Below are 16036 nucleotides of genomic sequence, written 5' to 3'. Positions count from 1 at the left end.
GAGCAAATAAGCACGCTATGTAAGAAATAACTATAAAGGGTGAGCCTACTTGAAAAGTGTTTAATTAGTGGCCTAGTTCAATCAAGTACATTGGTCATCCAGTCCCTATTCCCAACTCTCAACCTCCTTGGTAGACGGCATTCATCCAAATCAGGATTACTGATTTTTAGTAAAACAAATAAAAGCAACTTTAAGCGTCTGAAAATAATAACTGCAATGTGTAAAGACTCCTGAAGTATAAGAATGCTGTCTATTCTTTGTCCAAAAAAGGGCCCTTCTAAATTAATATAGTGAAACAATGATTAAAACAATCATGATCCTATCTAAATGAAATATTTTGCTGACTTTAAGCATTCAAATGTAGGAGCTACCTTCATCTCTAAGTACAAAACAGCAATCTTTTTCTTTTTCCTGATCATGATTAAGAAATGCACAGTGGCCCACTCCTCACAATTTTCTCATCTATACTTGTAACTTTTTCCTAAGGAAGCCAGCCGAAAACACTGTACTTTATAAAATTGGCTTCTTCACTGTCACTCAAATCTATTTGCATGTAAGCAAAGTACTGTGTGAATACTGTTTGCACCTTGCATAATACCTGGAAGATCCTTAATAAATATTTGCTGAATGAATGGAAAATTTAAATTTCAGCAAACATTAAGAATTGCTGTTCACATATTTATATTTCAGTTGTACTCTATATGCATTTTTGGATGATTAATAGTGAATTCTTAGCTTGCTGTTCATATAGCTAAAACCATTTATGTGCTAATGAGGTGGTTCCATAATCTGATCAGATTCACAAGGAAACTTTTTCAGAAGGTAGATTCCAGGCCACCCCCAGAATAATGATTCAGTTGACCTAGAACAGAAGTAATCTAGTATTCTATACTTTTTAAAGCTTAGTGACCCTGGTATCAGCCATGTTTGGGAACCACTGGTATGTGAATATATACATTAAAAAAAACCTGTTAAACACAGAACCTCAAAGTTGAATGCGATTTTAAAAGTTGTCTACTCAATTCGAATAGAATTACTCAAAATTTCATCAGAATACAAAAGGGAAGCTATCACTGCATTTTCTGAATGGTCTACTGACTATCTACATGGCTTTGGAATGTTCAGATTAATAAATACCTGAACTATAAAATTTGAGTTCTAGGTTATACCTAGTCTGGAAATATCTAGTAAAGTTGAATACACTTATGGTATACATTACTAGAGCTGACCAATATCTGGTTCTCCTCTCCTTCCCAGGTACACGGAAGATGATCTATACTTGAAGTTAGTACAGTTGTGAAGGAAACGACACGTGTCACCAAAGCACAGAAGAACTGATGTGAGGTCCCCACAGGCTCTCTTCCCCAGCTGCAGCGACCAATGAGGCCTCGTGTTAAGATGGTAGAGCCAGAAACTTCAACTTCAACTGGTCTACCCGACCGTGGAGCATCATCCAGCGAGAAATCTCCAGCACAACACTTCGCAAACCACTTTTGACGTGTTTGATCAGTCACAGCACCTTCTCCGTACACTTGCACAAATCTTTTTGTGAGTTTCAGTTGTGTTTTTACCTTTCTTGAAATAAGAAAGCATAATATGCCAAAAATGTTGCTTTTTTTTCTTCCATCTTCAATATTAAAATGGCTACACAAAAATTCAGCGATTTTGCTAAGTCTTTTTTTAAAGGCACACTGATATGACAGCTGTCACATACAATCTAACAAAATTGTTTCAAATGAAGTTAAAGACGACTAAGTGATAATAGAGCCGTCTTACGGAGAAAACTAAATGAACCTTTTGGCCTACCCAATATTTAAAAAATAGTAAGCTTACAGAAGACTATGCAGAGCATGACCATTTATATAAAGTTTTTAAATATGTGATTTTAAGATGCATATACATCTAGCAAAAGTATAAAAACACGTACAGAGTGATAGATACCAAATAATTGTTATTGGCTACTCTTTGGGAGAGAGAAATGGTAATGGGATTAGGAAGGACATAGGAAACCACAACATTGTCTACTATGTTTTATTTATTTTTTTAAAAAAAGATCTGAGGTAAATACAATAAAATGATAAGAGTCAATAAAGAAAAAAATCAGGTTTCAATTCTTAGCTCTCAGTCCTACACTGAATTCCTTACTAACAGAAACTAGAAATGGGGATGGCTTTTTTAATATACAGAGAAGAAGAAATCTGAGGTCAAGTTCATCCTGAGACAAGGGAAGTGGACACACAGATGACCATGAATGCTCAGCAATTAAAGATGCCTGGTGCCTCTGAAAGAGAAGTGAGGGGCTGCATTAGAAAGAGGGGGATTAGTTGAAAGTCTGCCTGTGATGCAGATCACATCCACCTCCTCCACTGGACTCCCCAGCAGCACACAGTCAGATGACTACTTTTTTTCTGGGCTGGTAAGAAACTACAGGTTACCTGCTAGTCTTCAAACTCAGGCAAACCAGGGAGAGGTGTGGTATGAATTAAAATGGAGAGATTAACTGAAAGTCTACACTGAACTACTGGATTCCCCAACACACTTCTGGTCAAGATGTACATAATCCTTCACCTAACAACTGTATTCTAGGTATAAAGAAATTCTTACCCAGTCCATTTGGGAAACATCTGAGGCATTTACTGCAGCATTATATGTGGAGGCAGAGATCTGAAGGCAACCCAGGTGTCCATCCCAGGGAGAATGGATAGGCAAAACACGGTTCACATACCACTGGTGTAAACTTTTAAAAAAGGACATAGAAAATACCTAGTTTTCAAGAACAGGATTATTCCTTATTGTAATCAAAGGATATACAATAAGCACATTAGACTGGTTACCCATGGGGGAAAGGGTGACTAGGGTGGGATGTCACCCTTAAAATCCAGCTTACAATTTATAAGAAACATACTGAAAACCTAAGGACACAGAAAAATTGAAATAAAAAGGATGGGAAAAGTTATACCAGGTACCTACCTAGCAAAAAATCTTAAAAGATGTTACTAGCAGATAAAATATACTAGAGAACAAATAGAATTATTAGGAATAAAGAAAGTCACTACGTAAGAATAAATTTTTAACTTCCTAGTGAAATATGTATAATTTTGAACAAGTAAGGCTGTAGAAGATTTGAGTAACATGGTTAACAAATTTGACTTAATTGACATACATTCATTTACTATAAACTCTGTACCCAACAAGCATAGAATAAACATTTTCAAGTTTACTTGGAACATAATAAAAATTTGATCATATACTAGATAAGAAGCATGTCTTAACAAATTTGAAAGAACTGAATAATACAGAACATTTTTCAGACCAAAATGAAATTAAATTAGAAATTAATAACAAAAAGGTAACTAGAAAACCCTCATATGTTTGGAAATTAAGAAAGTATACTTCTCAAAGAAGAAATAGCAGAACTTAGAAAATATTTAGAATTAAACAATAAAAAAATTACATAACAAAATTTGGACATTACTCAGGTAGCGCTTCGCGAAATTTATAGCCTTAAATGCTTAAATTTGGGGGAAAAAACCTGAAATGAGTAAGCTAACCATATCTTTAAATAAGTTAGAAAAAGAGTTGCAAAATAAACCCAAAGAAGCTTTAACAAAAGAAATAATAAAGGATGGAAATAAATGAAATTTTTTAAAAAGAATACATACAATAAAAGAATCATCAAAACCAAAAGTTGGTCCTCTGAAAGCCTAACAGATTGGACAAGTCTATGGCAAGATTTTTCAAGGAAAAAACTATAAATATGTGAGAGTAGGAATGAAAAAGATGTTAGCACAGATACTATAGATAAATATTACAAACTTTGTGCCAATAACTTTGAAAATTAGATGGAATTGACAAATTCCTACATCTATAAAATGTTCCAAAGTGACTCAAAAAGAAATACAAAATGAAAATAGTCTTACACTTTTTTAAAAAGACTGTTTATTTTTAACTATTAATGGAATTAATAGTTAAAAACCTCCCCACAAAGAAGGCTTAAAGCACAGATAGCTTCACTGGTGAATTTTACCAAAAATACAAGGAGCAAATAATTCCAATCTTAAACAAGCTCTCCCCAAAAAAATATAAAAAGAGAGAATTCTCCTCAACTTCTTGAAGATAGAAAACTGGGCAAACTTTGTCCTAAAAACAAAACAAAAAAATCAAGGGAAATTACAGGACAATTTAACTCATAAACATAGAAAAAAGCTAAACAAAATATTAGCAAGTGAAATCTAGCAGTGTATTAAAAGGAGGGTCAACTTATGTTTATTCCAGGAATGTAGGGTTGTTTAAAAAACAATTAATGTAATTCACTATATTAACAGAATAAAGAAACTCAGTCTATCATCTCAATGCAGAAAGTCTTTGAAAAAATTCGACATCATTCATGACAAAAAGAAAGCACTAGCAAACTAGGAATAAAAGGGAACCTCTTTTAACTGGTAAACAGTTTCTACAAAAAACCAACATCAAAAGACATGCTAAAATGAATGCTGAAAGTGTTCTCTTTGGTATTAGTAATAATGCAAGAATGCCTATCAAACCATTGCATGCAATATTGCCCTGGAGGCTCCAAACGGCATAACAAAACCAAAAGAAAAAAAATGAGTATATTTAAAAGCATAAGGAATGGGAGGGAAGACAAAAGGCAATCATTATTTGCAGGTGATATAATGATTTACAGAAAATCCAAAAGAATGTGAGTACCAATTGCTAGAATTATGAACACGTTACACAAGATGACTACAGAGTGGATTAAAATACAAAAGCAACGTGCGTGTCCACACACCAGCAACAAACTGTTAAGAAACATAATTCAAAAAAGATACCATTTGCATGACTGTACACATTTGCCAAAAATCACTGAATTGTACACTTAAAGTGGGAGCATTTTATTGCATGTAAATTATATCTCAAAATAACTGCAGAGAAGGCACCATTTGCAACAGCAGCAACAAAGGCAAAGTACATAAGAATTAATTTAATGTGTACAAGACCTCTCTGAGGAAAAATTATAAAGCTTTACTAAATGGCACAAAAGGATATTTAAATAAATGGAAAGACATAATGCATTCATGGAATGGAAGACTTAATATTATAAAGATGTCTGTTCTTCTCAATTTGATCTTTAGATTCAATAAATCTCTGATCAAAACTCCAACAAAATTTTATAAGGGACTCAATAAGCTGATTCTCAAATTTATATGAAAGAGCAAAGGGCAAAGAATAGACAAGACACTCCTAAAAAAGATGACTTAATCCCTTACAGTAATTAAGATAGTATGATATTGGTACAGTGATAGACATTTTGACCAAAGGAACAGAATAAAGAGCCCAGAAACCAGACCATGCGTATTTGCAAACTTCATTTATGACAATGGTGGCATTGTAGTTAAGTGGGGAAATGATGGATTATCCAAAAAATGGCATTGAGACAAGTTATTATTCAAATGCAGAGAGAGAGAAAACTGGATATTCTACAACACACCACACAGAAAAATTTGTTCCAGATGAATTAAAGACATATGTAAAAAGAACACCTTCAAAGCTTAAAAAGAGAGAGAAATATCACTACAGTGTTGGAGCAGGCAAGGGTTTTGGTTTTCGTTTTTAATTCAAATGAAAAACACTAACCAAAAAGGGAAAAGGTTAACAAATTTAACCAAAAAATGGATTACACACAAATAAGTAAAATCTACTATGGAACACAGTGGGAGAAAAGCCTATTTTTTCCCCAGGAAGAAGAAATCAATGGGAAACTGAAGGAAAAACCACCGCAAAAACAGTACAAGACAGTCCAGTTATAAAGTCAACAGGCACACTTGTGCACAATCTGTGGTATGTAAGAAAGAAGATCCCACTGAACTCTGACGAGAACAACTGCACAGGGATTGTGACACTGGAACTAAACGAAGGGTACACAGAATGACAGCACACTGCTTGACTTTGTAATGAATGGAATTAACTGAAAATGCTGTTATTTGGTTTTCAACTTTTAGATTGAGCCCTTAATAAATCTCAGAAGACTTAGTTATGATCATAGGAGAGAAGAGAAATAGTATCAGCTTTGATAATATAAAAGTAATGGCACAGATGACAGAAGTTAGGAGGCAAAGGGAGAAGGGAGAAGCAGACAGAAGGTTAAAACTTCCTTCGTTTACATAGTAGAAGTCAAAAGAATTTACAAGAAATAGAAGTTTAAAAATTACATTCAAGAGTACAAAGGTAACTAATTTTTAAAATGGTGCTATAATTATGAAAAGATGAGATGGGTTGATAACGTAGCGTTATAAATGAGGTTGATCCCTTACACCACAGAAGGAATTCAGTAATGTCCAAAATGGATAAGCCGAGAAATGGTGCTCTGAATATATTATTTAGCGATATGGAGGTATCCATTAGGAGATCTAAAAACCCAAACAACGCATAATGAAACTGGGGAGGATGTGCTGCATTTCGTTATACGTATTGTTGTATTTTTTCTGTATTATTGAATTTTTAATCTATATGTATTATTTTAATAAATATAAAAGTTTTGAAAATTATTGAACGAAAGAGAAAGAAAAGATCAAGAACTCTAAGAGTTCATTTAATCAATCTATGTAATTTGAGCCAGGTAAAAGAAAATGGATGTCTACTGCAACAGAAAAACTTCTAAATACCTGGGTAAGACTAATAATCAAAAACCTACTGTCTTTATCTAGCAGAGTACACTTAATATCATTATTTAATTCAGAGGAAGAAATCAGTATAAAGGCTGAATCTTATCCTTCATTGTTTCTCCTCCTCCTTACTTTTCCTCTCCATTTCTCTACCTTTTTGTTCCCCTCTTGCTAAATATTCTTTAGCAAGAATATTTAACTGAAAATAAAAATAAAACACTAGTTTTATTTATAGAGTTCAGTCTTGTGGTTCCTAATTTTCTCTCAATACAAAAAGAGCAAATTAGGTTGATTTTCATTTCCATGTGGTCTAAACTAACTCTTAAAGTCTCTATGGTCATTAACTGTTATAAAGAAGAAAAGATCTCTACTGCTGATTTAAGGGAAGAACACAAATAACAAAAGACAACCTTGTTAAACCCAGCACACTAATTACTCTTAACGTACTAATTTTCTGAAGGGGACCACTACATAACTTAGGCTTCAGGACTCAGGAGCTAGGTTTCCATGCAGATATTTATGGTGATTTAAAGAGCTGAAAGCTTGAAGTCTTAAGATTCCCAAAAATAAAGTAAAAAAAAACCAGAAGGTGAAATGTTCATGTTAGATGATATTCGGTTTTGACCCAAAAGAATTCAGCAAGGTTTCCATTTCAGTATAATCCACATCTATCATATACTTACACTATATTTGCAAGGTCAAGTGGTTTCTCTGGTTGTTCAGGAAAAACAGGATGCGGAGGTTCTCTGGTGGGTACACACCCCAAGGATTTACTAATTGCATGGCTCAGCTTCTTTGCAGGGGATTTCTGTGTCAAAGTAGAAAATATGGAAATAAGGAATTGAATTTTCAAAAGAATGAAACAGAATTTTAACTCAGTGACAAGAGCTGTAGAAAATATCTTTGCAAATACAAACTAAGTTGCACTACAGTCACCACTACTGAGCCTTGCTGAAAGGAACCTATGGTTGTTTCAAGGGGTTGTTTCAAGGTTGTTTGCGGCCCTTCGTTTCTGTCCTAATTTCCTCATTTCTACTATGCAGTCACACTATCCAGTTACTGTTAACTTTCCTTTTGAACATCTCTGTGTGCCCTTTGCAGGAACTCCCTCTTTTGGGGCTTCTGGATCATTCTGGTAAGATGTTATAGTTAATTCCCTGATCAGAGTCAGAAATTTTTGCTGGACTAAAATACTAAAAGGTTGAGATAATGCTGAGAGCTCATGGCTCTTGAATGTTAGCAAATTAGCTGACTAACCCACATCCCCCCAAATATTAAGAGAATATTCCCCAAATGAACATGAAACAGAACATTTGGTGTTAAGGGTCTGGCTATGCATACAGATACAAATGAGTGCACTCACATACACAGGTGGCATCAGATCTGTGACTCTAAATTATGATATGCTGAAGGTACAAAAATAAGTTGGCATACTAATACATTTCCTGGGAAGGTAGAACAATACACACTAAATCCAAAGACTAGCAGGCCTAAGGTATAACAGTAAATATGCACAAAAGTAAATAATATGCCATGACTAAGATATGTAGAATATGAAATCCATATTTAAAGGACACTTTTAAAAAATTAATTAATTTGTTTATTTATTTATTTATATTTTGGCTGCATTGGATCTCCATTGCTGCACAGGCTTTCTCTAGCTGTGGTGAGGGGGGCTACTCTTTGTTGCAGTGTGCAGGCTTCTCATTGAGGTGGCTTCCCTGTTGCAGAGCACAGGCTCTAGGCATGCGGGCTTCAGCAGTTGTGGCACACGGCCTCAGTAGTTGTGGCTCGCGGGATCTAGAGCGCAGGCTCAGTAGTTGTGGTGCGTGGGCTTAGCTGCTCCACAGCACGTGGGATCTTCCTGGACCAGGGCTCGAACCCATGTCCCCTGCATTGGCAGGAGGATTCTTAACCACTGCACCACCAGAGAAGCCCCCCAATTCCCTTCAAATAATACTGTTGTCTGAGATTTTCTTGGCAGGATACTAGCTGCAAAAGAGTTTAAATATTTCATTCTTCTGCCTCTGCAGTGTATTACCATATGTACTACTTTAATTAGAAAATAGACCTTGTTTGCAGCTGTGTGTCTCATCAGTAGCACATCTCCACTTAACTTTTATATGCTGCCTACATATATTTTAACAGAAAATAAGCCAAAATCTATTTACTTTTAAGACCATATAGGGAAAGTTACTTAATACCTTGTTTATAACAGACTGAATAATACCATTCTCTTCAGAAACTTCATATACTGGCTCCAAATCACCTACCACCATCCCCTTCAACACATTAAATTCTGGGGGAAATCTATATGTAATCTAATTTCCTGAAAATTACATGAAGCTATACAAAGCAGAAATTCTGAACTTCCCCACAACTGCTCTCCACCATCCCTTTGCCCAATGACTAGCTGTAACATGACTCTGATTCTTCCTCCTCTGCTCCATCTTCTACACTGCCCCAGACACCATGCAGTCTTCTGCTTAAAATCTTGCAAAGGCGGATAATCATTTATAGACTAAGCTCTAAATCCACGCCATCACAGCTCACTTAAGAGCTTTCATATCCGGCTCCCCCCTCTGTCCTCACCTCTCACCTCACATCAGCATAAACATCAAGCTGCTCAGTTAACCCCATGTACCATGTTCTCTTGGATCTCTGTAGCTTGGCACGTGCCTTTCTGAGATCTCCCTTTCCCAATCTATTTCTCTTTAAATTTTCTGCCCATCTCTCAAGGCTGCTAATTTGCAAGCCTCCCTTCCCCTCTGAAGACTTTCCGCACTGCTCCGTAAGTCGGCACCCATCTTTCCAAGCTACCCACTTGCCAAGTACACATTTCCACTGCTGCACTGTTCCAATACTACGCTGCACTTTTAAATTTACATGCCTATCTCTGTTAGACCAGTGGTCTTGAAGGGTAGGATCTACATTTTATTCATCTGTGTATTTCCAGAACCTGACCTACATCAGAATATGTTATTTGAATAAATTATTTGCCTAGATGAATTTTCTAGATTTCTTTTTCCTGACTAAACCACATAAGCTTAATTTTTTTGAGAGTTATGATATGAGTAGGAGACCATCAGAGGACACCAGAGAATATCTTAATTTACCTTTACAACTAAACACTACATGTGTAATCCACGTACTCATTTCGTGATTTTTTTGCTACATCTGAGAACCACCTGGGCCATTAATTCATGCAGTCTATATGAGATGGATTATAATAGCCATGAAATCACAGGTTTCATGCGTATATTGTACCATAAACATTAAAATAAGACTGTTAAAGTAAAAAATGTTTCCCTTTGTATCACCTAATATTCTCTAGCAGCATGCTTGTTGTGCTTTCAAAAATACTGCTCCAAGTCAAGGTTTAAGATTAGATCTCATTTCAAGTCTCAAAAAGGTGGAGAGAAAGGTAAAATCAGTACATCAAAGCCAATTCCACGTAGAGTACATCAAGAGATGCTTGATATGTATGGAAAGGAGAAAAAGACTGGAAATAAACATATATAGGAATTAACTAAGGGCTAGGATCAAACCAAAAAGAACATTATCCTGAAAATTTAAAGATAATGCATTCAATTAGGTTGTCTAAATAGGTGGATAAATGATTTCCTTAAAAAGACCTCGACGCATGAATTATAATACGGGCCTAAAGTGATTTCATTGTGGCGCTATGTTAGGAAACTAAGATTAACTAAGTGGGTGAGCAAGAGTTCGAAAAGCACTATAAGTGCCAAGACAGGGACATTACCTCTTCTGGCTACTCGGTCCCTGGGACAATGCCCAGGACTTGGTAGTCAGTCACTAAGTATTTACAGAAGTGCAGGGAGTGAGGGAGGAAGAAAAGCAATCCAGGTGCAGGGACTGGTGACTCCACACTTCATTTAAGCCACTAGGCCAGAGATGTTCTGACAGGTCTTTGTACCTTTCCCCTCACTTGAACCCTCACACTGATATACGGGGAGGCCTTAACCTAGAAAATTAGATCTCCTCCAAACCTTCTTAGGCAATGATTTTCAATCTTTGTGCATTTTCAATACCTTTATCCACTTTACCTAATTTCAAAACATTTCCTACCATCTCTTAAAAATATTATCGGTTACATAATTCAAAAAGAGACATGTACCACAATGTTCATTGCAGCACTATTCACAATAGCCAGGACATGTTAGCAAACTAAGTGTCCATTGACAGATGAATGGATAAAGAATATGTGGCACAGATATACAATGGAATATTACTCAGCCATAAAAAGAAACAAAATTGAGTTATTTGTAGGGAGGTGGACGGACCTAGTCTGTCATACAGAGTGAAGTAAGTCAGAAAGAGAAAAACAAATACCATACATATTCTAACACATATATATGGACTCTAAAAAAAAAAAAAAGGTTCTGAAGAACCTAGGGGCAGGACAGAAATAAAGACGCAGATGTAGAAAATGGACTTGAGGACACGGGGAGGGTGGGGAAGGGGAACCTGGGACGAAGTGAGAGAGTGGCATGGACATATATACACTACCAAATGTAAAATAGATAGCTAGTGGGAAGCAGCCGCATAGCACAGGGAGATCAGCTCGGTGCTTTGTGACCACCTAGAGGGGTGGGAGGGAGATGCAAGAGGGAGGGGACATGGGGATGTATGTATACATAGAGCTGACTCACTCTGTTATACAGCAGAAATTGACAACATTGTAAAGCAGCTCTACTCCAATAGAGATGTTAGAAAATAAATAAATAGGGCTTCCCTGGTGGCGCAGTGGTTGAGAATCCGCCTGCCGATGCAGGGGACACGGGTTCATGCCCCGGTCCGGGAGGATCCCACATGGCGTGGAGCGGCTGGGCCCGTGAGCCATGGCCGCTGGGCCTGCGCGTCCGGAGCCTGTGCTCCGCGGCGGGAGAGGCCGCAGCGGTGAGAGGCCCGCGTACCACAAAAAATAAATAAAGAAAAAAAAATTACAGGTTACATTTAAAAAGAATACTTCAAAAGTATATAAAATGTGGGTGTACAGTCTAAAAAGTGATAAAACAAATACCCATCTACCTACTATTCTGCCTGAGAAATATACCATTATGGTCACGTGGAAGACTGGCTGTGAGCCCTTATCTAATACAGCCCACTCCCACCATACCCGCACCTCGCCTGGTTATCAGTATCCTGGATTTTGTACTAATCATTTCCTTGATTTTACTATTTTAGCAATTATGTACTATAAAAAATACATGATTTGTTTAACACATGCTTAAAATCTATATAGATTTACATATATATTTTTTCTGCAACTGGCTTCTTTTACTCAAAATTGTTACAATTCATCCATGTTGATGCATATGTTGATAAAATTCACTCATTTTTTCATGGCTTGATTGTATTTCATTGCTCAGTTACATCATAATTTATATATTTGGGTTGTTTCCCTTTGTTCCCTCTCAGTCACAATGCTGCTGTAAAACTTTCTTGTCCGTGTCTCCTGCTGGCCATGTAAAAGAATTTCCTAAGAGTGGAATTATTGGGTCATAAATTATACACATTCAGTGTTACTAGGCACTGCCAATTTGCTTTTACAAAGTGGTTACGCTAATTTCCACTCCCATCAGCTATGTGAGGGACTTCCTGACTCTACATTCTGGCCAACCCTTGTTACAGTCAGACGTTCTAACATTTGCCAATCTGGTGGGTGACAAATGTTATTGTGGTTTTAATTTGCAATTCCCTTATTACTAGAAATATTGAGCATTTTTTCCAATGTTTATGGGCCATTTGTATTTCTTTGTCTGTGCAATGCCTGTTCCTGTCTTTGGCGTAGTGTTTCACTGGGTTTGTCTTTCTCTTATTGATTTGTAAGAGTTCTTTATATTTTTGTATTTTAACCCTATAGATGTTATATTTTACAAACAACTTTCACTTTACGGTTTTTCACTCTATTGTTTTTAATGAATGCTCATCTTTAAATATATAGTAGTCCCAATTTATTAATCTTTTCTTTCTTATTTTGTGCCTTTTGTATCTTAAGAAATATTCCCCTCCCTGATGTCATAATGATATCCTTCCAGATTGTCTTCATTATTCCATAGTTTTTATCTTTCATATTGAAGTTTGAATCTACTTAGAACTGATTTCTTTGATAGGTATAAGGAAATAATCCAATTGTATCCAATATGGATAATCAGTTGCTTCAGGATCACTTAATAAACAATCCATTCTTCTCCTACAAGATAGATATTCTACTTCCATCCCTGTACCAGTATCATGGTGATTTAATTGTTACAGTTTCCTCTTATCTTTTCAGGTAGTACCAGTGCCCCAAACTTGCATTCTTCATTAGGAGAGTCTTTGTTATTCTTGACCCTTCACACTTTCACTTAAATTTTACAATCAGTCTGTCCATTTACCGCAAAAAAAAAAATCCTGTTGGGATTTTGATGGGAACTGATCGAATATATAGACAATTCTGGAGAGAACTGACATCTTCACATGTCAGTTCACACACTGAACATTCCTGTCTGTGAATATGTTCATCTCCTCATGTATTTAGCCTCTTTTTTTTTTTTGGCCACACCACACAGCTTGCGGGATCTTAGTTCCCTGACCAGGGATCGAACCCGGGTCCTTGGCAATGAAAGTGCAAGAGTCCTAACCACTGGACCCCACTAGGGAATTCCCTTAAGCCTTAAAATCTTTCAATAAAGTTATAGATATATGTATCTGTTATTTATTTCTAGTTATAGAAAGATTTTATATCCAGAAACCTTGCTCTCCTATTTTTAAAAATTTTGGTAAAATACACATAAAATTTACCATCTCAACCATTTTTAAGTGTACAGTTAAGTAATGTTAAGTACATTGGCCATTTATATATCATCTCTGGAGAAATGTCTATTCTTTTACCGAATTTTTTAATGGGTTATTTGCTTTTTATTGTTCTAAGTTATAGAAGTTCTTTATATAATCTGGATATGAGCCCCTTATCAGATATATGATATGAAAATATTTTCTCCCATACCACAGTTTGCCTTTTTACTATGTTGATGTGTCCTTTGATGCACAGGAGTTTTTAATTTTGATGTAGTCCAATTTATCTATTTTTACTTTTAGTGCCCCTACTCTATTGTAATTCTAATGATCTGGAGATTCTTTCAATTTTTCTACATTAACAGTCATCATTAAATAATGATAACTTTGTTTCCTTCCAATTAAAATACCTTTTATCTCTTTTCCTTGTTTACTCTGCTGCTTTAGGACCTCCAAGAAAATGTTGAATAGAAGTGGTGATAGCAAGCCTCCTTGTTTTGTTTGCAATCTTAAAATCTTAAGACTTCAATCTTAAAACAAGTACTCTTGACATTTCATCAGTAAATATAATGGATATTATGTTTTTATAAATATCCTATATGTATTAGGTTAAGGAAATTCTTCTACCCCTAGATTGCTAAAGTGCAGTGTGTGTGTGTGGATATGAGGTTTTAATCACTGTTTCACATGTCTTTTGAGATGATTATACAGATTTAATCTGTCAACTTATGAATATGGCTAAATTATAATAATCTATCTTTAATTGCTGGAATAAAACCAGTGTGATTATGATCTTTTGTATACACCATTGAGTTGAGTTTCATAATACTTTGTTAAGGCTTTTATTTGCCTCCATTAGAATGGCTTGTAATTTTCCTTTCTTGTTATCCTCATAAGGTTTTGGTACCAAGGTAGTTCTAGCCTCAAAAATGAAGTCAGGGGCTTCCCTGGTGGCGCAGTGGTTGAGAATCCGCCTGCCGATGCAGGGGACACAGGTTCGTGCCCCGATCCGGGAAGATCCCACATGCCGCGGAGCGGCTGGGCCCGTGAGCCATGGCCACTGAGCCTGCGCGTCCGGAGCCTGTGCTCCGCAACGGGAGAGGCCACAACAGTGAGAGGCCCGCGTACCACAAAAAAAAAAAAAAAAAGTCAGAATGCTCATTATTTTTTCTAGAATCTGGGAAACTTATAATACTGGAATTCTTTTCCTTGAATGTTTGTTGAAACTTATGTAAAGTCACTCAGGCCTGGTTGTTTCCTTTGTATAAATATTTTAAGCTACTAATTCAAATTCTTTAATGATTATACTAATATTTGCAGGTTTTATTCTATCTTGAATCAGTTTTGGAAAGCAAGGTTGTTTTAGGAGTTTGTTCATTTCAACTAATCTTTCAACAACCAATGTACGGTTGTTTTCTTATCTTTTTGTTATTGATTCCTAGCTCAAATGCACTATAATTGACACTAATTCTTTTCTGGGACTTCATTTATGTGGTCAAGTTTTATGTGTTTGAAAAGAATGTGCAATCATTAATTGCTGGAGACATTCGAATTTTCTACATTCTGTGTTTTTTGTCTAATGATTCTAACAATTGTTGAGAGAAGTGCGTTAAAATTACCCATTTTAATAATGTATTTTATGGGCTTCCCTGGTGGCGCAGTGGTTGAGAATCTGCCTGCTAATGCAGGGGACACGGGTTCGAGCCCTGGTCTGGGAGGATACCACATGCCACGGAGCAACTAGGCCTGTGAGCCACAACTACTGAGCCTGCGCGTCTGGAGCCTGTGCTCCACAACGAGAGGCCGCCATAGTGAGAGGCCCGCGCACCGCGATGAAGAGTGGCCTCCACTTGCCACAACTAGAGAAAGCCCTCGCACAGAAATGAAGACGCAACACAGCAAAAATAAATAAATTAATAAACTCCTACCCCCAACATCTTCTTTAAAAAAAGTATTTTAATTTCTTATTGTGCTCTTACTAATTTTTATTTACACATTTTAAAGCTATGCTATTAGTTGTATATTCATGTATAACTGTTAATTTCATCTTTTTATCTTTTGTAAACTTTACTTCTGGTGAAGATTTTTTTATTGTCATAAAATATTCATAACATGAAATATAACATTTTAATCTCTCTCCTAAAGATTTTTGCCCTGAAATCTATTTTCTGAGGTTAATATGGTTTCACCAGTTTTCTTTTGGTTAGTTCTTGGCTTGGTATGTCTTTTTTTTCTTTTTTCTTACTGAGATATACTAGATACACAACAGTGCATAAATTTAAGATGTACAGCATAACTATTTGACTTACATACATTATGAACTGATTACCACACTAAGAGTAAGTTTAGTGAACGTTCATCACCTCATATAGATACAAAATAAAAGAAAAAGAAAAAAATGCTTTTTCCTTGTGATGAGAACTCATAGATTCAAGCAGAAACATAAGCATATTAAATCCCCAAGAGAAGTCAGGAACCTCCTCTAACTCATTTAATGTGAACATTTTACCACTGTCTTAAACAGTATCTGTACTCTCATCCTGTAACTTCAAATCCTTTAACTCTAACCATGC

General features: G+C 36.0%; 1 protein-coding gene across 31 annotated transcripts in view; it reads right to left on the bottom strand.

The window, feature by feature from the left end:
• The window catches only part of DTNB (dystrobrevin beta), a 280987-nt gene that overhangs the window by 135269 nt on the left and 129682 nt on the right, over positions 1–16036 (bottom strand). For all 31 annotated transcript variants that reach the window (XR_010835611.1, XR_010835614.1, XR_010835612.1 and 28 more), the window contains exon 9: positions 7346–7470. Coding sequence is in view for 24 of the 31 variants with exons in the window: in XM_067007966.1 (XP_066864067.1) it covers positions 7346–7470 (125 nt within the window). In the remaining 7 variants the exon portion in view is untranslated. The remainder of the gene's footprint in view (positions 1–7345; positions 7471–16036) is intronic.

This window comes from Kogia breviceps, chromosome 11, assembly GCF_026419965.1.
Source record: "Kogia breviceps isolate mKogBre1 chromosome 11, mKogBre1 haplotype 1, whole genome shotgun sequence".
Classification (NCBI taxonomy): Eukaryota; Metazoa; Chordata; class Mammalia; order Artiodactyla; family Physeteridae; genus Kogia; species Kogia breviceps.
Note: the sequence above shows the minus strand (reverse complement) of the source record. Positions and strands in the feature narration are given on the sequence as shown.